The 23,361-nt window shown below is 41.9% G+C and overlaps 1 protein-coding gene and 1 long non-coding RNA gene across 4 annotated transcripts in view; one reads left to right on the top strand and one right to left on the bottom strand.

Moving 5' to 3' along the window:
• Sog (chordin short gastrulation) overlaps positions 1-23,361 on the bottom strand; it is a 136,073-nt gene that overhangs the window by 27,973 nt on the left and 84,739 nt on the right. For all 3 annotated transcript variants that reach the window (XM_076314900.1, XM_076314898.1, XM_076314899.1), the window contains exons 2-3: positions 12,773-12,876; positions 2,485-2,614 (exon numbers count right to left, since the gene is read on the bottom strand). In XM_076314900.1, the coding sequence (XP_076171015.1) occupies positions 2,485-2,614; positions 12,773-12,802 (160 nt within the window). In that variant the 5' untranslated portion in view covers positions 12,803-12,876. The remainder of the gene's footprint in view (positions 1-2,484; positions 2,615-12,772; positions 12,877-23,361) is intronic.
• On the top strand, positions 570-12,107 carry LOC143148509 (uncharacterized). The gene is made up of 3 exons (XR_012992495.1): positions 570-930; positions 2,511-2,635; positions 11,231-12,107. It is a non-coding gene; the product is annotated as an uncharacterized LOC143148509 (long non-coding RNA).

Genomic DNA, 23,361 nt, shown 5'->3' with positions numbered 1-23,361 from the left:
CCATGTGGGGTCCGTACATGCACAATACCTCGTGTACGCTCGGTTGCTCGGCTAGAACCCCGTTCGCGAGACAGTGCTAAATCCTCGGCCTTCATTTTTCACTGCTCCTTGTATTTCCACTTAAAAGCCTTGCAGGAATGGGCGCAAGTATTCTGACCATTTCGTTTATTCCATCCGCATTCTATGGCGATTAACGGCGATATAGAAATCGGTCGAACAAGAGGGAAAGAGAGAAGAAAATCACGGGGGAGAAAAAGAAACAAGTCGAGCGAACGTACGAAGAATTCGGCTGCGGCGCTGCGTATCCAGTGAAAGTTGCACATCTGCGAGATAATATTCTATCCGGTGTGAAGATAACGGCCATCGAATCAACGAATTTCATAGACCGACGCAATACGCATCACGCGAACCGTAATTTTGCCCGGACCATATAGGGATTTTCTTACTTCGATTTCGCTACCTAAACAGCTGCCATCTACAATGAAAAATACGTATTACAGCGAGCAACAGCACCCGTCGCATTAGTCAGTTCGAGTAGAGGACACAGCGTGACCGATTAAAAACTTCTTTACGGATACAAAATATCATACATTGTTTTCGTAATCGTAAACACACGAGTCGTTGGAAAGTGGATACATTAAAAATATAAACATTGCAAACTCGGTGAACGTTTCGAATGTTCGTTCGCTCGTTTGTTTTCGTCCTCTCGACGTTCTCGTCAGAAAAGGAACAGTGCGCGCGTGGCCTCCCGTAAGAACAAAACAGTGAAACCTAAATCGACGGCGTAGCGAGGAGAAAAACGACAAGTTCTCGGAAAGAAACGAACGGGGGTTTCCATTCCGTTGCACGGTCTCCAAGCAACCTGCGCTCACTGATCCGTTAATCCGTTAATAAGGGCACTCGAGCATCCAGGCGATAATAAAAATAAAGGTACCGGCGATAACGCTCGATCATGATTACATGGCGTTGCAAATACGATTATCGGGTCGATCAGCCGACAGAAACGGTCGAGGAAGCTCCAAGTGAACGGAGGGAAAGAGAAAGATGGCCCCGTGGAAGCCGATAAAGAGAAAGATACGGACAAAGAGGCGGTGATCGTTGATAAATGATTTATGCAAGCCACTTGACTCTCATTAATGCCTCCAGTCCCGATACGTTGCGTCTATATCCTTTCGCGATGTTTACGAGCCACGATCGTTTTAAGCTCGCTGCCAGTAACTGGACTTCGCCATTTATCGTTGTACTTTCGGTGCTTTGATCGTTCTAGTCTCTGTCGGTCACACCGCGCGGACAATTCTTTTTATTTGACGTGTTTATGGGAACTCGTAAAGAGAGATCGACTGCACGCAATTCATAGAATTGACATTCGCCCGTCGGACAATCGATTCTAAGCTTAACTTCTAAATGGCTCAATTAAAAACGATTGTCGGTTCAAAACAAGTTATTTTTATTTACGCACTGCAGAAGTTAAAGCAATAATATCCAAATGGGAAAAATTACTTATTGCGTTTGCTTTTTTATTTAATACTTTTTTACCATTATTGTACTTTATAATTTCTTTCCTAATTTAATATTATTGTTTCTGGTCTCACCATTTCATTCGAACGTTTATAATTATAATTTTATCGATCACGATGTAAATAAAAATAGCTTGTTCGAGACTGATTTAATTAGCCGTCATTTATTTATTGCATCGGTAATTAATATTCTTTCGAAACTCGATTTACGCGTGCATCGTGAACAAAAATATATACATATGTGGAAGGGGGCGTCAATGGTTACGATTGTTACAAAGCTCGAGTCCCGCGATCCCACGACGTCAACCCCCTTATCTCGGACACATTGTCGTGTTTATACTGACGTGCGTCCCATTTTCTCCACGACATTCTGTGCGTTTCTTACAGGTGTAAACCGCGTTCAACAGTATTTATCGACTTATTAGTCGACGCGTGCCGCGTTGTGGAGTTTTTTCGTCTTTAGTCTCGAACGAGACAGCGTAAAGACAAGTTTCCACGTGTGCAGTGCACAGCTCACAATGCGTTCCAGACTGTGCGTTGCACGTATGGGAACGCAGCTTTAGAGTATAGTCTAGGCGTCTGAGGTGTTTGAGTTTTCGAACTCGGGTCGGATCGGGAGAAATCGTATGAAATCGGGCAAGCCCTCCAAAATATGATGCGTATTAAAGTTTTAATGCATATCCATATCCGTAGACAAATATTAATTTATGGAAATTTGAAGATATTATTGGTAAAATAATTTTACTTTCAAATGATAATAATACGGTTGTATAATAATGTCGAAGAATTATACAGTCTATGATGTTCATATGTAATTGGATAGTTTCGAGGTCTCGACAAGTTTCGTGGTTTCAGAAGCCCGCTCGATCTCGCCCGAGTTTTACCGACCAGACCCGAAGTTCAACAGTCTCGTGGTTTCGAGCATCCGTGCACCACTGTCTATGAGACAAAAGGTGGCGCTACTTACTGAAATCTCCTGGACATGATTTGCAGCAACGGCCGGGAAGAAGAACGGGCTCGTCGCATGTCAACTTCGGACACTCGTTCTTGATATTACGACAATGGACCCTCGCCACGATTCGTCGTTTCTTTTGCACCTGAAAACAGAATACATCTCTGTAAGTAAAACTACTGGAAATATTACCGCGGTTTCGAAAATAAAAGTTAGTGACCACGATGGAACGAGAGTGTGGGAATTCTAGTCGAAAGAGGTTATGGTTTTCATTGTACCGGAAAGTTTGTTTCGTACATTTCAAGCCGCCGTCTCTGAAATGCCGATAGGTGGCGGGCGGTATTAGTAGTTTTCTTTCGAAATTATGCGAATTCTACGGGCTTTCTCTATCGGCTTGTTTCTGGTGGACATGTTCGCGGTGACGTTTGAAAGTGCGACTGTAATGTTTTCGAGCCTATAAACGTGCTCACATGTTTATTACTTCTTTACGCATCGCTGACGATAGTTGTAACGTTTACATACGCGGCACGCGATAAATCTATCGACAAAGTAATTGGTAGGTGTTATTGATCACAAAGGACTCGTTTATCACGGTCAATAGTGCCATTATCTCCGGCACGATTTACAATACTCCGCGTAATATAAATTATTATTTAATGTCTCTGTCGCTCGCTAACTTTCTAACGGTCTGTCGTGGAAAAGAATCACCGACCTACCGTATAACTATTCCTAACCACGGTCAATGGTGGCGTTACCAATGTGTACTACAATACGGTGCGCCTTATAAATTCATATTCCGTGACTCCGTCGATCGCCACTTTCCACTATAGATCTGTCGTTTCTGGTCGAGGTATTTCGCTTTCAGGACGTCTTACTTACGGTCCCCTGTGTCGTTCTTTACAGTACATTCACGCTCGATGGTACGATTCAATCCGGTGACCGTAAATATTCGTCTATGAGACTTTCTTCCCTCCACATTTTCATAGAACCGGTGGAATCTATTCAAATGCTTTCAATAGGAATATCATTTAACTGTATTTAAACAATCTTCCATATCTGCTAACTTGTAATTGATACCGAGGAAACAGTACAAAAGGGGAAACATTTGAATTTAGTTTAGAATATTTAATGCTACATTATGCATGGAATTTGCAGAAATAGAAGTTTCGCGATAATATTGGCAACCCTCTAGTGGCGAGAGTAGAAGTCAGTTGCAGCGGTAAGTCGTAACTTAACCTTTAGACGACCGCGCAAGATTTGTGAGCAACTTCAGCCTCATTATTTTCTTAATAACTCATTGACTTAATGATACTTGCTATTTTAGGTAATCCTCTCTTTTCACCTCTTCAATCCTACGCTGTTATTATATGTTTCTAAATTATCTCGAATCGACTGAAATTAAATAATTTATGCTCGGGGTCGATTAAAAATTCCACGTGGAACCTTACGTATCCAATATATTACATTTTTGCGTAATTACCTTTGGGATTAATTATACAACTATTTTTTATGGGTTTGAATGTATCGAATTCTCGTAGAAATTATGAATTATATTTTTAGGATATAACCGAAGTAAACATGTACGTTAATTATTTATGAACCGCATAAAATTTTACATTTCTTCGCCGTTATAAATATTTTCACTCCTCCGATGTTCGTACCGTTATATTTCTCCCAAGAAACGGTGTTGATTGATCCAGCCGTTCTTCATTGCATAAATAAGTTCCTAACTAATGAACGCTAAAAAAACAAAAAAAAAAAAGAGAACCTCTCAGCACGTGATGTTTTTCGTTGAGGTTAATTATAGACCCCATGGCGGTAGAAAAAATCGCGTGGTCGTCGAAAGGTTAAGACAGAATCTCTTGTACCGACCAATCACGGTATGCACCTACACGCGGAACACTTTCTAAGAATGAAACGGAGAAAAAAGAGTAGGAAACCAATACATGGAATAGGGGAACAGGGACCTCTCAATGTAGGAGCTTTAAACTCAAAGTGGCGTAGGATTTCCTGCGGTCGGACGGACACGCGTCGACCGGTCGATAAATATCCGACTTTACAGCAGATTTGCGGCGCCTAGCTATCTCTTGGTGTGAAAAGCCAATCTCGTGAAATTCTTTCCCGACGGTTCGCCGACTGAGGGACAGGATAAGGGATCGTAGACGCCGATCGGTGAGGTTCCTGTTACAACGGCCGAGGAGCAGAAATTAAGTTCAGGGTTTTATAGAGCTGCACGGCATTCCTGGAACGCGAAACGATATGTTCGATGTTGATTCGAGTGCCGAACAGACGGAGGGAGCGGGGGGGAAAAAAAGGAAGAGGAGAGGGAGAAACAACCGAAGGAGACGGCGGCCAGTCGGAGACGTTAAACTTCGAATTACACGAGAATCGGGGCGCCAGAAGTAAATTTCGTGTTTCAAGAGGCTCCCTCCTTCGACTGTCCGCGAGACGGTTAACCACCGGGTGCCGCGGAGTAGGTGCAATTTTTATCGCGTGGAGATATACGTTCAGATATCGGGCGATTCACGTACCGACAACTTCTGATACGTTTCCGCGAGTACTGCGAGATGATACCGGTGCGCCACGAGACTTTCAAACGGTTTAGAAACTCGGGGGACGATAACGATAAGGCGGAATGTAAAAAACGAAGCGAGAACCTCTTTTGCACCGAGAACGTTTCGATATACTCGAAAAGTATTCAATTGCCCCTTGGATAACGGTCGCATGGAAACACAATAGATAGGTACAACCGCGTTGCATGATACTATAACATAACAAATTAGGGTTTCACGTATTACTACGTTTTATTGAAATCCACGTATTGCTACGTTTTATTGACATTCACGTAGTACTACGTTTTATCGAAATTTACGTAGTACTACATTTTATTAAAATTCACGTAGTACTACGTTTTATTGAAATTCACGTATTGCTACGTTTTATCGAAATTCATGCATTACTAACGTTTTATTAAAATTCGTGTATTAGTACGTTTTATTGAAATTCACGTAGTACTATGTTTTATAGAAATTTGACTTCCTGCATTAATAACGTTCTTCGAAATTAGAATTTAGAATCGAATGAAAATATTCACCATCAGGAATATTATCTTCCTCTTTGAAGTCCATCTTGGGTAAAACGTGATACGCGAGGAGAAGTGTTGCGCGAATGAAGGTGCGCACAAGTAGACGGGATTAATCGAAAAGGAAGATGAACAATCGCGCAAACAAGCGTACCGCGTCTCCGTTTCGTTTGAATCAGCCGACATCAGCTGTCGTGTTCAGTAATCGAGACAAGGATGTCAACTTTCATACCCGCTCGAGTCTGTTCCCAGGAGTACGCTGTATCGTTTCCACCGACTATATGTTCGATGTCATGGGAACGTTTTCGCGAGGCGAACGTCGAGCCGGACGATCGTCTCGATTAAGAAGCGTCCCGCTATTCACGAACCGAGGCTGGCGTGATTCATCCACCCACGATTTTCTGCCCGGGGTAGCCATTCATTATTTTGACACTATTGTAGAAGTAATGATAGAAGCGAAGAACGCTCGACCGACCGGGCCGGAAGTTAGCGTCGATTCGTGCGTGGGGTCTCGCGTGTGGGCCGCCTTTCAGGCATTCCCAATAAAAAAAAAAAACTTTTGATCCGAGCCGCAACACGAGAATATATTAACCAACGGGGGGAGTACAGTTTCGTTCTTCGATTTATAGTATTCACTGCTACGCTCACGTGTGTACAGGACGATGCTTCGGATACTTCGAACTAGCCGAATTTTCTTGGAATTCGAATACTCGGGTACTCGAGTACTTGAAAATTCGTGTACTTAAATATTCGAATACTCGAGTACTTAAAAATTCGTACACTCGAGTCTTCGAATACTTGAGTACTCGAAAAATCGTACACTCGAGTATTCGAATACTTGAGTACTCGAGAATTCGTAAATTTGAGTATTCGAAAATTCGTAAATTCGAATATTCGAATGCTCGAGTACACGAAAATTCGTACACTCGAATGTTCGAATACTTGAATACTCGAATACTCGAAGTACGTTTGTAGCGCTCGAATTCCGTTAAAATATACGAACACTTGCAATCCTACTGCTAACGCGTTGCCACGTGGCCCCTATTAACGCAAATACCGAAATTTTTGTTCTTCGAATTGTCGCTGAGTTTCACTTTAATCGTACGGGACAATATTGTACGTTAGATTACTATATCTCCCCGCGTTTGAATTTCACGGATGAAACGTGAAATCGTCTAGAACGTAACTGTACAGAAGCGAAGTACATAACGGTAGACATCGGTCCGGTATGACTTTAGGTAAAGAAACGACGTCTCGTGTGATTCACGCGACGTGTCTGCCCGCTTCTCTCAACGAAGCCCGCGACCTATCAATAGCTCCTCATATACACTGAAGAGGGACTGTCATTCCTCCGAAGACTAAAAATAGAGTTCGCGCGTCCGTCCATAAGCCGCTAGTCCGAGCAGTCCCGTACCAGAGTTTCTCACTCTGTGTTCTATCCCTCTTTACATCGCTCTCTCCCCCTCGCATCTATACCCAAGCTCCTCCCCTGTTTTTCTGTGCCTTACGCAACTTTTCGCTGTCCAGCAGACTCTTTTTTATACGCCGCTAATACCTCCGGCCGTAACAGGGGATAATATCGAGTAAACTTCTTCGATATTCTGTTCTTCGTTCCAGAGGGGACTTTTTGTCTGTCTAAGGAGGTAGCCGTGGCTAATACTTAGCCGAATCGAAATAACACGATTCGAACGGCGGAATTATACGCGGCTAACATCGATAATCTTTTCGTTCGTGCTTTATCGTTGCAAGTAAATCGTTGAAAAGTTCAAGGAAACGAATAGAAACGAACACGAGCCTAACGCGATATTATAGGCAAACACGTAAGAACGGTAGCCACTCAAGGACGAAGTTTATGATGATTGGCTAAATTAAACTCCATTAGGGCAGTCCAGACCGTTCTGTCCGGACGACGTATGCATGCGCGGACAGAGCCCGTTACTACGATAGAGAATATCAATTGAACCGCGCAACGGCGAGGGCTTCGAATCGTTTTATGCTTGACCTCGAATTTATTTCCACATTCTTAACCCACAATTAAGCATTCCACGGGTCGTGTTATTAACCCGGTGTTACTAACCCCGCCTGATGACTCGGCCGGGCTAACTTCTGGTTCCCATAAACCACTTTTTATCGTCCACCTTGTTAACACCCCGTCGTTGGATGATACAATTCTTCATTCCGGTCGAATAACCCGTGACTCGTGACGCGCAGCACGATACTACATCAAACGCCGAGCAACGTAATCTATTTTAAATTTGACACACGAAGCTGGTAGATCACTTCAGACTCGGATAACGGAGATCTGACGACGCGTAGATTTTCAACCTCGAAATTTTAACTATTCGATTGTTCAATTCGTTCGCTCTTAACTTCGAATATATCGTTCTATTATTAAAAAAATAATTAATGACCTTGAAATTCGTTTCTTTTTCAAACAATCGTTGAAATATAAAAATATATCAAAGATACATTTCATGTTATTTCAAATTCATTTTTTTTTTTTAAATAGTCTTCAAAATATAAAAATATATCAAAGATACATTTCACATCATTTTGAAAAATAAAAATCGTTAAAAATCGACACTTTTCGTTAACGTACTTTTTCGAAAGTATTTTTAATTTTCATTCTATGAAATTTGGAAACGTGGGTTGAAAAATTATTCTCGGTGTTTCGAAACTCCCGAAATTCGACGTATTGAAATTTTCACGCGAGCAAAATGTCGAGATGGAGCCTCGAATGAAATTCGTCCAGTACGGAAATTGGGAATTTCGTGAATTCGATTCGTACACGTTGGATTCGTACGGTTTGAGGCGTTGCGGGCAAGAAAGAGGGAGAAAGGTGAATGGCGCGAAGAAGAATGAACGCGGATAACGCGTGGGAGGTGTCGGTGGGTCTTGTATAATGAGATGAGTATCTTTAATAGTTGGACGATACAAGCCGCTCGACAAGTCGTGGACATCGAAAGCCCTCTCGTGTATCCACCTTACATCGGCGTCCCTTTTCAACGATCGCGCACGCGCACGCGCTTGCGCGAGTGGGTGCGAACGAAATCTCGACAGGATCTCCGTTTAACGGCGCTTTTGTTCCCGCGTTGGATAAAAGGTGTTTCGCCCCCGATAAAAATCTGAATTCGTCGTGCGTTAATTAAACTCCACGCTTGGAAAGTATCCAAGGGAACGAACGGATTCCCACGATCAACAATTGTTAATCAATTGCTGAACGGAAAATATTAAACAAACAAATTTTAACATTTCGACAATTTATCTACGGAACACCTTCTATCATCTATTGGGTCGTTCGGAAAGTCATTTCGTTTTCCAAAATGGAGAATATATAATTTAATAAAATGTTTATATACACTCTAAAATTTTATACACTTTAAAAAAATCGTGTTTCAACCAAAAAAAAAAAAACGAAATCACTTTCTGAACAATCCAATATTATGCTACTAGGATTTAGTTGATATTTTTCTACGCATTTAGTTGCAATTTTAAAACAATGATAAAATATAACGGAAATGTTACTAATCGAATTTCAATTTTTATGCGTATTGTTTAACATTTTTCATTCTTCGTAAACAAATTTTCAAAGTTGGAACAGTATACGGGAGTTCGATCGAGTGTAAAAGTTCCTTAACCTAGAATATTCGTTTCCCGATTGTAGGTTTCACTCGTCGAGAAAAATTGAAATTGTCGAAAAAAGTATCGTAAAATTCGAATAATCCGTTTCTCTAATCGTTGTTCACATCTTGGATTTGTAACGGAATGTTGTCCGTGCGTAAAATTCGAATTCAGTGTATAGTCACTTTCACGAGTTTTAGGTTACAGATTAATTGCTTTAAACTCTAATGGTACACTTTAAGGTTAGCCGCGCTGGAGTATAACATTAGGTCCGCGCCTTTCGTCGAGAAAGTCCGGAAGACAGCCGCTGAACGGAGCTAATCGACCTCAGCCACGCGTTTATCTGCTCAAAATCACGCTCATTAATACGGAGCCTATTATTACGGGTCTGTAAGAAAAGTCAATAAGAAAAACGCCTGATTTAGCAACCGGGGCTCTTTCGCGTATCGAGCGTTAATGCTCTTCGATCGTAACGGTCTGCAATACACAGGGTGTCCAAATAAGTAATAATAATAAACGTCTTGCGCAACAAGACGAGAAAAAAGTACGTGTAACAAGACAGATATACGAGTGCGCGGAAGGTAATACGCAGCCACAACGAATACTGGTAAACTAACCTTAAATTGTGCTGTATAAGTCTCTCGTTGAACAAAATCGAGTAAGAACGTAGTAATATTCATTCCTTTCGTTTATATAATCTCCAAGTGTAAATCATAGAATTACAAAATATATGAAAAAGTATTGAACTTTCTTTCCGTCTAGAGATTAACTCTACTTTACAAATTTTGTAGAACATTCGATGGAAAATTCAATATTTCGCTAAGGCTTTGAAATATTTATTAATTTTTGTGTTTCGTTTTCAATCGGACAGTGATTACAGTGACTGTGTAAGAAAGTTGTATAAATAACTAAAGTTATTATTTTCAATGAACGTCGCATAATTATGTACGTATATAAAGTTGCAGATTATGTTACAAATGTGGATATCGCTCTCGTTGTGTATTAAAAAAAAAAAACGAAATTTACGCGTGCTTTAATAACGCCCAATCGTTAAAGTTGGAACGTATTTTCGTGGTAAACGTTACACGGAAGTGTAGCGACGAGACGTTTGATCTTCGCGAAATCGCCGAAGGGCAAGAATATCGACTAGTGGCGCGCAAGGGACATGTCCGAGAACTATGACGTCATCGTTCGACCGCGTATGGGACGCAAAACAAAGCGGTGTCTCCCCCGTGCGTGTATGCGCGGAATGCAAACGACGATTATTGCGCGATCGGGCAGGAATTCGAGCAATTCCGTACTGCGAGGACGCGGAACAAATCGTGTTCGATTCTTTGTTCTATATATATTTTTTTCACTCGCTAACGTTCGCTCAACCTTTCCCCTGGATGTGTTTACTTTTACCCGTAACGGAACTGCTTCGATTCGGACGTATTTCGCGAGTCGTGCGAACGGCTTCGTTAAAAATGAAGGGCGCGTGCGCGCGATAAGTGTACAACCGAACGACGTATGTAGGCGCGGCCCGTGACGACCGCGTCGGAAATACGAGAGTGACAACCCATCGTGAACACGTTCGCACCGACAAAACAGACGCGACGATACTGTTCCCATACGGATGTGAATATTCTTTTCGTACCTTTTAACGTCTTTTTTGCACCGCGAAGTTCGCGGTATTACAAACGTAACGTGAGGGGCGATGTGTCGATTCGATCTTGAATCTAACCTCAATTTTGAACGAACCTGTTGTACAACGTATTGCGAGCTTTCGGATTATTTTTCGATACAAGATAAATAATTTCTTGTACACTCCATTTAAGCGTACGTCGTTACCGACATCAGTCAAAAAAACGAACCGTGTCCGGTTTTGTATAAAGAATTAAAAAGATACATAATTTATGACTGAGAAGTTAACAAATTAACGAAGTGCAATTTATTTTGTAATTGATAGCATTGTTTCGGTATCTCGTAAAAGTTAACCTCGCTCGACAGGCGCAGCTATGAATGGTATTATCGTCCGTTACGCGATAAATAAGTTTTCGTAAATAATTTTGCCTTCAGGAATTCCGGGGCGGAAGAATGCATCAGGAAGGAACTATAGCGTTCAAAGGACGCAGCGCGGCGCGAGGCAACGCGAAACACCCGTAAAACGATACGCGCGCGCATTTGTGTACAGGAGTGCTGTAGTGGTAGAGGCAAGCTCAGAAGCGGACGCCAGTCTGTCTCGGACCAGGAATGGGATTAGAAAGCACGTCAAGTCTCCGTGGGTCACGTCACCCAGATCGAGATTTAGTCCGTGCTTCGCGTATTACGTCGATCTACAGCGCTCTCCAAAGGGCAATGCCATCTCTGCGACCTTCTCGGAAATAGCGATCCAAGAAATTATCCAACGACCGTAACGATCTTACCGTACGACGATTGCGAGAAATCTTTTCGAGAGATGGAAATTAACCGCGACCATGCGTAAAATTGCTACGTACAGAATTATAAATTTTAATTCCTCGAAGTGACGTAAGTTAATAGTAAAATAATTGTAAACTGGGTCGTTGTTCTTTTATTTTACATAGTTATGATTTGTTCGAAGAAAAGTATGCATAGAATGGATATTGCTTCGAAAAGTGCACTTTGTGCGCTCAGTTCGCGTCGGAAATTCGTCAATTCAGTCTTTAAAGTCTTTAAAGTGAGATAACAATATACAAGGTGATCTAAGAACAGTGGTACAATGATTCAGGGAATAATAAATAATGATGCAAGGAACGAAATTTATGAATTTTTATTCCACGTGATTAGATATCGATCGAAAAGAGTGTAACACATCGCGACAGAAAATTAAGTTAGTCTCGAGAAACGACCTTCGAAGTGTTGAAAATAAAAATATCTGTACTCTGATTTTTGAAAGTTCGGTCAGTATTTCAACGGGCAATTATTTTGAAACGCCCTGTAGACTCACAAAATAAATCACCGTTTAAAAGAAAATAAATAATTCATAAAGGCCGATTCTTACTGTACGTCTTGCTTATAATTTTAGATTTATAGGTTAATTCGAAAATTATTCAAGAGCGATAAGAAGTCGTTACTTATTTATTATATTAACGTGCAAGATAGTGTGAAGCAGCGTTTACTCGGAGCGATGGAAATACCACCTTACCGATTTCGAGACGAGAAAAAGTGAAGGGTAAATTTCTTCTATTTATATAACTCTATATTAGAATCAAATGTGATGCTTGTATCGTCTCTGGGATTTAATATTTTCAAGGTCGGTGTTATACTCTCAACAGAGCGAACAATCATTAATCGACAAAATTTCCCAGAATTTCGTCACGGACGAAATTTTGGAAGGAGCTGTAACCGCGACGCCAGGGTGTTCCAACGGTCGTGTACCTACACGAATAGTCGGCGTGAATTCCGTAAAAGTCGCGTCAGGTCGGCTCAGCTACATAGAAACGTAATGTTGTACGCTCGGCCGCGGTTCGTTGCGAGCCGTGCCACAAGTCGGGGTTAAAGGTCGGACACAGACGAATACAGGCCCCAGCCGCCGTCGTCGACACGCGCGTACACGGACACGCGCGAATGCGTGAGGGACACACCCACTTTAATACGTACCGGAATGCATTCGCATTTGATGCAGTACATGACTCCGAAGGGCGGGCCCAAATCCGCGAACCAGGTGGAGCCCAGTTCCCGTATCTGCTTGCCGAACGTGCATTCTGCAACAAACAGGCGTTCCAATTGGTCTATGAATTCTGGAAATTCTGGCAAATTTTTTTTATCGCGCAAACGCGTATCTAACAATATTCGGTATTTAGGTGAACGCACGAAGGACGCAAACACGGAATTCCGCTCAACGTCAATAACAGCGATTGAATACATTTTTTTTATTAACGTACAACGCGGTTTCGTAGATTTTGTAACAGAACCTAAAAAACCAATGTTGCGTAAATATTGTTAGTGTAAATTATCGTATCCGTGCTTGCAAGACCGGACAAAGCTGTACGTTTCGAACTTAAAGTACACTTGCAGTATTCGAATACGTATTTGATTATTGTTCGATCGCTGCTATTCGAATATCAGTACTCAAATATTACTGTTTGAATACTGATACTCGGACATTACTATTCGAACACCGGCGCTCGAATACAGGTACTCGGATATAAACTGCTTGAATATCGGTATTCAGATATTGTTAATCGAATGTCGGTACTCAGATATTGGCATTCTACTACCGGCACTCGAATATTACTGCTGGAATACAGGTACTCGGATATAAACTGCTTGAATATCGGTATTCAGATATTGTTAATCAAATGTCGGTACTCAGATATTGGTATTCTACTACCGGCACTCAGATATTTCTGCTCGAATACCAGTACACAGATTCGAATACCATTCGAATACCTGTGCTCAGAGATATTACTATTTAAATACCGTTATTTGAATTTTACTATCAGGGAACGTCGTTGCTCAAAGTACACGAGTACTCGTGAATTCGAATGGTATCTGAATTGTCGAGTTATTCGAACAAATCGCGCGGTACACGTTATCGGAATTATCAACGAACGGGAAGAAACGTGGAGGGATGGGGAACGCTTTGCGACGAATCGAGACTGTTAGTAGAGACAGCTTTCGATTTCGTTCGTACATATGACGCCGGTGTGTAATTCCTCGACGTCCAGGAATGGAATAAAAGTGAAACCGCGGAATGAATGGAAAGACTCTCTCTCGTTTAATCGCCTGGTTCTGAATCACCGACACGAAGAAGCGAACCGTTGCCGCTTAAAAATCGCTCGAGACGACGATGAGACGGGGCAAAAGAAGAAAGCGACCACTGTAGGTTAGGGGGAGGGGCGTGGGGGAGGCCGGGAGGGACAAGAAGCGCGAACTGGGTAGGAAGGAAAAAAGAGCGCGCGCGTCGTTCGCGCAAGGCCGTTGCCTCGTTTTAAAAGTGACGTCGTCTCACCTTCTTCCGCTAAGAAGCAAAAAAAAAAAGAAGGGAAAAGAAAAAAAAACGTAGAAGAAGAAAAGAGGAAACGAGCGACTAGGCCGTGTATGACTGCGTCACGCGACGTCCTTTCCTTTTCCGCGTAAAAATAAAGCGTCGCGCCACAGCGACGAAAATAACGCGACCGAGAGACTTTTTTTCGACGTATTATGCGCCTTGTATTTTATCTTTAGTTCGGAGAAACAGTCCTCGTCTCTTCCTATCCAGATCGGAACGATCAACGCACGTTATCGTTCACTCTCATTCGGCGATAACCCACGCTGGTGTTTAGGATCTCCATTGTGACTTTATTTCGTAAAAGAGATACATAATATTAATAATTCTTCGTACACGAGATTGATAGTATTTTCTTCTCGGGTGTGTATTTTTTATTCTTTCATTATTACTCTTCCTTATCAACATTTGGCTGTATGCATTAATTAGTTTATTAATTTACTCGCTCTTTTCAATTCCGTTTATCTTTGTTATATTTATTTCTATAATATTTCTACGATAGTCAAGTGGTCGAAATAATTATATTTCGTTCAATTTAACAACCTGATTTTTGTACATTCTTAATAAGATCTACGCTTAACGAGTAACTTGTCTCTCGCATCTGAAATTCAATTCTGTTAATTTATACCGAACAAGCCCTAAACCCAAGGTCGACACGGTTATTATTAAGAATAATAATACGCTCGTACCGACTATTTTCGTAATTTTATTTGACTTTCCTCCTCGTCGAAATACCAGGGTACATCGTATGTAACGAGGCTCGTGCGTCGCCTCATTGCCGAGAGATTTCTCCAGAAACGAAACTACGGAATTAGTTGTCCCGCGTGCAACCGTGGCGCGTGAAAAAATTCGTTTTCACTATTTTTGCATTCCAATTACACGCTCGAAGAGTCTGCGGATAACGCGGGAAGATGTCCCACGAATTTCATTAACGGAGTCTTAAAATGACAAAATAAAAAATATACAAATTTCGAAGAAGTCTGATATTCGAGGACAACTTTGCGACAACTCGAAGGACAAAATTTACAAAATTTATAAGTACTCGAAGAACATTGATATTGGAGGACAACTTTGCGACAACTCGAAGGACAAAACTTGCCAAATTTATAAGTACTCGAAGAACACTGATATTCGAGGGCAAATTTGCGACAACTTGAAGGACAAAATTCCAAACGCGTTTCCAACACCGTGGAACGAAATTTATAACACAAGGTCGTTGCGGTAATATTTCCGATCGATCGTTACGTCTCTTCGGAACGCAAACAGAAGACGACGCGAGCGTCGCGACGCTCCGTGCAACGGAGAACGAAAGATCGGTGTTCACGGGTCCCTTTGGGTTCGCACGCGTCCACTCGTCCGTTTGCTTTGGCTGTGCACTCGAGAGAGAGGTAAAAAGACGAGGAGAGACACACGGCAAGGCTCGTTGCGCGAGGTCGTTGCACCGCGTGTGCTAAGTCGTTCTAAGCGCAGAGTCGGTCCTAAGCAACCAGGAGCACGAGAGAGGAGGGCCTCGACACGCCATCGCATCGCAAATATGCGAGTCGAACGGTACGGCACGTTGTTGTATCGGTCCCCTTTAATCATTTTTTCCTTCCATCGTGCGCTATTGACAGTGCCCACGAGCCGTTTCCTAATCGCTCGTTTTTCTTTGCCCGCTGAGTCATCTCATGCGCGCGCGCGCGCGCCCGTCGGGTGAAATTTGATATATCGCAGGACGAAAGAAAGATCGGTCGAGGCGACGATCGTAAGCCAGAGGGATTGTTTCTTTTTTCTTTCGATTTATTCTCAACGTGTTCGATAAAAATGGAATAGAAAATACTTGCGAAGAGGAAGAGGAAAGAAACTTTACGCAAGGGAAGAATAGATGTGGTTAAAGATATAGAATAGAATTTTTTTTACTAAAAATAAATATTTGTTTAAATACCGAAGGTAATATTTCGCGTAAATCTAAGATGAAATATTCGAACGTGGTAATTGGGTGTATGTAGCAGAGTGAAATTTTATTTCTGGGAATAAATCGAGGTGAATTTGTTTAAATATAGAATTGAATATTTCACCGTACAGGTTATGATTCGAATTGGAACATTGATCGATCGACCGATTCGATCGATTTTTTTTTTATTCTCAGCAAGCTATTTGCGTTAACGTTACACGAGTATTTTTTCGAGCAGTCGCGTGGTTCGCGTATTTGCAACGTACCGACGGAGTATCGCGCACGGTTATTTATTAACATTCCGTCCATTTGCGACAAGGAAATTGATTCTGTCGGGAGGAAGATGGCCGCAAATGCGGTGTCGACGTACTCGACAAATTTTCATCCACTTCCCTCCCCGATCCCCCTCACCCCGTTCAGCTTGAGATTCGCCGACGAGCTTATAAATTACACGCGTATCGGGGAGAAAGCTCACTGGGTGAATTAGTTCCGACAGTGAGGAATCGAAATCGGAGAAAAGCTCGGGGGAACGGTTGGCGCGCGGCACGCAACGCTTGATGGCGCTTTGTCGGCCCGATCTGACGTTCGCCTAATGGACCTGTTCTCTTTCGCAGCTCGCGCCCAATCTCGCCCCTTTCTCTAGAATTTGCGCGCGATATTCTGCGAAATGTGCCAATGCCAAATGTGCGAATTCGTTTCGTGTGCGAACGCGAAATTTCACTTTACAAATTCTACGACCATCGACGACTTTCGTAATCCCGATCGACACAACGAACGAAAGTTATTCTCGAAAGTTATCAATTTTATTTTTTTTTTTTTAATAAGAACAATGCACGAATAGAATCAGTTATTGCAAGTACCGAAAGTTCGTTTTTGTTTTAACGTAATATCCTATCTATGAGGGATAATTTCATTCGAGGGAAAGATTAAATAATATTATTAATAATAATGATGATGACGATTATACTATGCTGTTGATGATATTGATAATGACGATGATGATGATAATGATGATGCTGATGATGCTGATGATGCTGATGATGCTGATGATGCTATCCTGCTGCTGATAACGATTATAAATGATGGTGATATTGATAATGATGATGATGATGATGATGATGATGATGATGATGATGATGATGAGGATGATGATGATTATGCTATGCCACTGATGATATTGAAGATAATGATGGTAATATTGATAGTGATGATGATGTTACTATGCTGCTGGCGATACTTATAATAATGATGTTGATGATGATGATGATGATGATGATGATATTATGCTGCTGATGATATTAATAATGATGGTACCGGTAATATTGATAATAATGATGTTAATGATGATAGTGATATTGATAATAATGATGATGACAAGAGTAATAATGATTTACACCACTGCCAAAGAGATAATATTACGGATACAATAACAATAATAATATTCATTTCATGACACCATGTATCACGACAAATAGACAAGGTTGATCGTAAGCAGCTGTTACGAAACCTAACCCTAAATGCTAAGTACTGGGAGTAAATAATAAACGATAGTATTATACAGCGCTGTAATCGTTTTTACTACCTCCTGTCTGCAAGTATCCACCATTCTCGCTGGGGTGAGTAAATAATAATATACCAACCAAAACACGAGAAACGGTATGTAACAGCAATACAGCATAGGCGTCGAATCCCGCTAAACGTTTAATCTATTATTGGAAGGATGAGAATAGGACGCCGTAGTCGACTCGGCGTGGAGTATAGAGTGGCCGGTGCTAATTTGGCCCATATACCAACGTTTCATAGACCGTTGACTTCGGTGGTGTAACTTATGAACTGTGAAATCTTGCGCGCTTTATCTCGAACCGCGGTCTTTCGTGTCCAGGCAGGTTCGTAGTCGAATTGGTGGAACGCAACACGCGAGATAGAAATTCGATAGCGTTCGATATACGTGCGTGGATTTGAAGTTTAAACCGCGCAGTGCAGGCACTTATGCGGACAGTCGCGTAAAAATGATAGCAGACCCAAGATATTATACATTCGATTACCTAGTTTTCGCGTAAATATGTTCGATTAGAATTGATTAGATTAGAATAATTATTTTTTATCACTCGAAATAATTAGACCGTGGTTTCAACTTCAAACTGTTTTATTAATTCGAAAAGATTTTCTATTTTAAATTCGAAATATTTTGTGTCTAATAAAGAATTGTCCGAAATTGTAGAAATTGAAGAAGGATAAATGTTTGCGCAAAAGATGTTGATAAAATATTTTAAACAAGAATGAAATTTACAAAAGAACGGTGACGATGAATGTATTACGATGAATTTAAAGAACTTAATTTATAGCGTGGTGTTATTCAAATAAGTATTGTGAATATTCAGATACTTGATCAGTGTAAATAATATTTGAATAGTATTCAAATACAGAAAATTCCGACAAGTGGCCGGATCCCCACCCTAGTACCAATAGCAGAGAAATAATATTCAATTGTTTACCCGTTAACGGCTATTTACCATTTATCGTGCATTACACGTAATGCGATTAAGCATACCGGCAAAGCGGCGTCGAGAGCGTTCACGCAAGTTACCAGACGTTTGCATAAATGGATTAGCATAAATTAAACACAATGGAAAAGCATCGGGGACAAGGTGGGTACGTGAATTGACCGCGATTTGCATAAACGGTGGAAGTCCCGCGAGGCGTTTCTTCCCTCTGTTTGCAGAAAGATCGCAGGAAGTAAAGAAACACGACACGCTCCAACCACCTAACACAATTACATGGAAGATACGAGCCGAGATGGGATCAATAGAACGTTACGAACACTCGAACGAAATTCGAATAGTCCGGTAATAATAATTCGAAAAGAATTAAACGACTCGGAGAACTTGGAAGCGAAACTATTGATTAAAATTGTCATTCTGTTACGTAAACGTAAATTGTTTGTTTCAACGATAAGAAAAATAAAACACGAGGGTCACAAATAAAATTCTATTCTCGGTAGTCAAAAAGCGATCGAGGGAATCTGTCCGTATTCCTGTGAAAATGTTCTCGATCGCGAAAAGAAAGTACAATTAATCTTATTATTCTACAGGAGTTTACCATTTATTGAAAAGGTGATAGTAACCTTTCTATTTTCTTTCTCAAAGACAATTTCCATTTCCATCGATACGGTTCTGCGTTAGGTGAATATTAAATTTTAATCCCCGGTGAAAATCAACCTACTCGAACGTTTCGAATACTTGGACAGCTCCGGTCGCAAAGAACGGTCGCAAAAAACGAGCGCGCTCGAGCGGCCCACTAGCCACGTCCGTCCAGAAACGTAACCTAACCGTTGCGAAGGCGTGCAAAGAAAACAGACGTCTCGACGTCGCGCACTCGAGTCGCGTTTCGAGGACCGCAAAAAACGAGGGACGATTGCCGGCGACACGACAGTCGCGACGTGTTTGATCCGCGCTCGTATAATTCGGTTTTGTGGCACGCACCGCCTGCTATCGTTTCCTTGCATAAATATTGGCTTAGACTAAACACGATGATGGGTCAAAGGACTTTCACCGTGACATGCGCACTGTGCGCCTGGTGGCGCGCTCTGGAAAATTTAGGGGAACGAGGAAGGAAATCGTTCGTGATCCCTGATGATATCGACGCGTTATTTATGTGCGTCGATCGAACGGAGAAATGAGAAAAATACTGCGACATTTCTACGATAACCGTGTTAGTGAATTATCAATATTAATTATACGAAGTTCAGAAAATTACTGTTGCCGTTATCTCGAGTAACGGTTAAATTTAATTTGTCATCTGAAGGAAGTATCCGTGACTTCGCGATGTATCGACTATTTTTATTTACCGGTAATTGGTAAATGGAATTGATAAATTGATAGATTCGTAGAGAGTGACTCTATAATATTGTGAAAAAAAATCAATTATTGTTAATCGATGGTACACAGTCGGTTATGTGATGCGAGATGATATAGAGGTGTATAGGAGCATTTCTGACGTTCGTGGTGGGGACACCATCCGCGTGACCGGTAACTTAGCCCGAATTTCATCGAGAATTCCACGAACACGATTTTCGCCACTATTCTCAGATACGCGAGCTACTCTAGGATAACGTCGAGCGCGGGTTTCTAAGTTGGGAGTTCGATGAACCGCGATGAATCCTCGTCGGAGTCCGTTTAGGAAAAATACAACAGGATAGACCACTGTTAATCCTAAAATATCCGAGCCGTCGACCGTTGACTCGTCCGTCCGATGCGGGATTGGACGTTGCTTGCCGCCTTTACGCGCTTTACTTCTACAAAATGTTCGTGCGGACACCATTACACCACTTGACCATTTTACCCTATAATAAAAATTTATGTGAACAAAAAATTCTCTGAATTTTTTTACAAAATTCGTTTCGATTTTATTAATCAATTACACCACTTGACTATTTTACAGTATAGTAAAAATTCATGTGGAAAAAAAATTCTCTGAATTTCTTAGAAAATTCGCCAGATTTTTATTAATTAATGATATTCGATAAATTAAACGTACACTGTACGTCTAGAAAACAAGAGCCACACTTTAAAAGATTTTTTTCAATCCGTTACTCTCGTCTTCTATTATCCGATTTTTTTTATCGCAACGAGTATCGATATTGCTTATCTCTCTACTTGTCGGGTATTTTTTCAAAATTTCAACACGTATAAGAAGTATTAATTACTGCTTCCAGTATTGCTACAAATTCCTGGAAATAATAATCAATAACTTGATTGCCCATGATAATTTTATTATACTTGGATTTCTGCGCGTGAAACAATACGTTTCGATAAAAATAAAGTTGCTCGAAACGAAATAAAAACGCGAGTCTTATTTTTTCCCTCCATTTTGGATATACGTTGATGAGTAAACGTCGACGGAACTACGTAGACGAAAGCTCTGTGCAATTTACATAAACTTTTAGTAAGGGTTTTGGAAACCCGAAAAGCTTGAGAACCACTGCCTTAATCTTTTTCCAGCGCGAACTTTGGACCACGAGGACGGATGGAAATTTTCATACGTACGGTAAAAAAGGACGCGACCTGAATTCTCGACAGGAAATTCACTTCGGTTTTATTTGCACCGCTATTCAATAAAGTGGATAAATATATGCAGCTAGACGTCCAGAAAATTGCAGAAGAGATCTTGGCAAGGGGTCCGCGATAATTTCTCTTCGTTTCTTTTTTTTTTTCCTTTTTTTTCCCCTTTCTTCCCTTTATTCGTTCGCGCGAAGTTCGGATCACGATGGCGGCCAGACACACAAATTTCGGGGACGATAAACCGCGGTTGGTCGGTCCGCGAGGTGTAACGTCGACCGAGTTATTAATTTCGTCTGCGACCAGGTTACATAAATTCGCGTTGCTCCTCTCGCGAGAACGCAACGACTGCGGAGATATCCGGTAGCACCCGACGGGAACATCGGCTTGCGTGCCCGAATTTGTAACGGACAGATTTCCATTAGCGACTTGTCTAACCTTTCCCGATTCCCTCGTTTTGTTTTCTTTAATATCATTTCTCGGATCTTCTTATACCACGAACCCCTCCGTGGGTCGGACGAACCGTTTCGAATAAGAGAATACTTCCTTGCGACGAAAGCGTAATAGTTCGATTATTATTTCCAAGGAGTACGACAAAATGTATAATTTTACCGTTTTTGTGAGGGCAAATATTTCTAACGCACATATAAATTCGAAAGCGTGATTATATATTTTTGTTAAAAATGAAATTCAAAGTATTAGAAAGTGAGTAAAAAAAAAATAGCGAATCAGCGAGCGCCGTGTGCGGAAATCTCGTAGCCATATTTGTCAAGAATACTCGCTGAACGCTCGTAGGCGTTTACCGCACGCCACGGACCGATCGAGTCAACGTTCGTACGCGCCACAGTATCCGAAGATACTAAATACGACGCTTACATTAACGCAGCCTATATATTTTCTTTTTAATTAGCGAAATAAAGGTACTATTGTTCGAATTCTCGCATCGATTGAGTCATTGGAGAATTTTCGGGCCGATGGTTCGAGCGTCGGTTTTAAAATGGCAAGGATTGAGTCGCAATAATTCGAGCTTTCGATCGGTACGTTACGGACTCGTGCTTCCGCCCGACAGGATATTTAAATCGCGCTTGCGCTCGAACCGCCTCCTCTCCCCCTCCTTTCGTAGGTTCGCGAGAGAGCCGTGAGGACGTCCTCGCTCGCTAAAATAAATAATATTCTCCACAGCGAGCGAAAAAGAGGCGAGAAGAAGTAGCGCGCGATACCCGGGTGAGTGAACGACAAACACACGCCACTTTCTTTTTCTCGTTTTTTCCACCTTTCCTCCGTCTCGCTTCTTTTCCATGAATCTCGCGCGTTAGGCTTCCTTCCTGCCCCCTTCTGTTTTTGTCGGCCGTCGTGTGCCCCTCTCCCTCGCGCCCTTGGCCTAGCCACTCACTCTCTCTCTCTCACTCACTCTCTCTATCCGTTCTCCTGTCGGTAGTCTCCTCGTCGCTCTCGTTCGTCGTCCCTCATTCTCGACCGCTCTCGCGCTCATGCTCGTCTCCGTCTCGAGTTTCACATCACCTTTAGCATCGTATACGGTCTCACGTCACGTGACATTGCGATGCATCGAGTCCCCCGTAGCGGTTATTTTATCTTGACGCGTGTGCGTACGTCCCCAGTCGTCCGATTTCTAACGTTTCATTGCCACTTCGAGTAACGACATTGTAACCGGATGAAAAATAAGGAAGGAGGAAACTCTCGGCGGAAAAAAAAACCCGGTGGCCTGTGCGCCACGGAACGGAGCTGACTTTCGGACGAATTTCCAACGTTTCGTCGCCATGTTGGACGATCGTCGATACGTCGAACGTAATGTATATTCGCAGCTCGTTCCGATCCGACGGAGGAGAGCTAGACGAAAGTTGATTTTTAAGTTTCCAAGTGCGATCAAGATCGTATTTAAGCCCGAATCGTTTCTAATATTTTATTACCACCGTGGACGGCTTTATTATAGCGAGATGAAAGAAAATACGTGTTCCGATACGAGGACGGAAAGTAGCCCGAGGAAATCGGTAGCTACCGAGTGCCGCCGCGGCTGACTTTAAGGCTGATTTCTAATACCGCATCGCCACTTCGTACAATAATATCACGGCGAAACGAACGGCACCGCACGTGGTGAGTCGGGGGGAAGGAAAGCTGGCCGACGGGAAGTGGGGAAGCATCCGTGAGCTATCGGAACTAAATTTAAGGCTGATTTCTAAAGTTTTATCGC

This window comes from Ptiloglossa arizonensis, chromosome 6 (assembly GCF_051014685.1).
Source record: "Ptiloglossa arizonensis isolate GNS036 chromosome 6, iyPtiAriz1_principal, whole genome shotgun sequence".
Lineage (NCBI taxonomy): Eukaryota > Metazoa > Arthropoda > Insecta > Hymenoptera > Colletidae > Ptiloglossa > Ptiloglossa arizonensis.
Note: the sequence above shows the minus strand (reverse complement) of the source record. Positions and strands in the feature narration are given on the sequence as shown.